Raw genomic sequence first — 889 nt, 5'->3', positions numbered from 1 at the left:
GAGCTTTGGTGGGAGCGGGTGGGCGGGGAGTGAGGGCTGCCCGGCCCTGCCGGGAGGCTTTCGCAGATGCAGAACAGCACCAGCAGAGGCATGTAGGGCTGAGGACAGCTCTCATCCCCACGACAGCCCGTCAGTCGGTGGTGAATGCCGCTGCTGGGCGCCGGCTGAGCTGTACTGGCAGACTGTCATCCTCTTCACCGGTGCTGTCGGCACAGAGCTGGCACCGGTGCCCGCTGCTACCCAGAGACAAAGCCACCTTCTGCACCTCCTGCTCTGCGTGGCAGGTTCGTGAGGGCAAGGCTGGGGTAACCCTGCCCCCAGGGATGGGCTGATTTCCCAGCATGGAGCAGAGAGGCCAAGGATGTCAGAACCCCAACCCCCAGATGGGTTCACACTTGACAGGAGGAGGCAGAGGAACAAGTGTTAGGAATAAAGAATTAATGCTGCCCCAAACCAGCCACAGAGTCTGCAGTGGGGACAGTATCCTGACCGGACTGGCCTGGGGGGACAGACCCAGCTCTCCATGGAGTCCTGGGAAGGGAAGCAGGACTGATTCTGACCCCCTGAACACCCTTCATCCCCAGGGCTTCACCGCTCCCCAGCTCTCAGGGGATTCTGACACTGGAGGCACGTTCTACTGGTGTTTGACACCAGTTTGCCCACTGGTGTTTGGAACCCATCCTCACTATGCAGACGGCCAGGGGTCTTCCACACACCGCAGCTCACCTTTCATCAAGGCTGCCGCTGGGAGAGGCTGAAGGGCTGGACTGGGCCAGCTCGGTCACGTCGGAGATGATGGGACCAGAGTTGGCTGACGAATCCGGGGAATAGAGGTTGGAGCCGCTGTATGCTGGGGAAGAGGCCTGGGACGACAAGCACAGGGTGGGAA

At 61.2% G+C, this 889-nt stretch overlaps 1 protein-coding gene across 1 annotated transcript in view; it reads right to left on the bottom strand.

Moving 5' to 3' along the window:
- Window positions 1-889, bottom strand: part of LOC104502344 (heat shock factor protein 1-like) — a gene marked incomplete at both ends in the record, with an annotated part of 12,333 nt that overhangs the window by 5,339 nt on the left and 6,105 nt on the right. Inside the window, 1 exon segment of the mRNA XM_010146308.1 lies at window positions 727-863. Coding sequence (XP_010144610.1) covers window positions 727-863 — 137 coding nt within the window.

The sequence above is a fragment of the Buceros rhinoceros genome, unplaced genomic scaffold, assembly GCF_000710305.1.
Source record: "Buceros rhinoceros silvestris isolate BGI_N320 unplaced genomic scaffold, ASM71030v1 scaffold27612, whole genome shotgun sequence".
In the NCBI taxonomy this organism is placed as follows: Eukaryota; Metazoa; Chordata; class Aves; order Bucerotiformes; family Bucerotidae; genus Buceros; species Buceros rhinoceros.
This window is presented reverse-complemented; position numbering and strand designations above follow the sequence as displayed.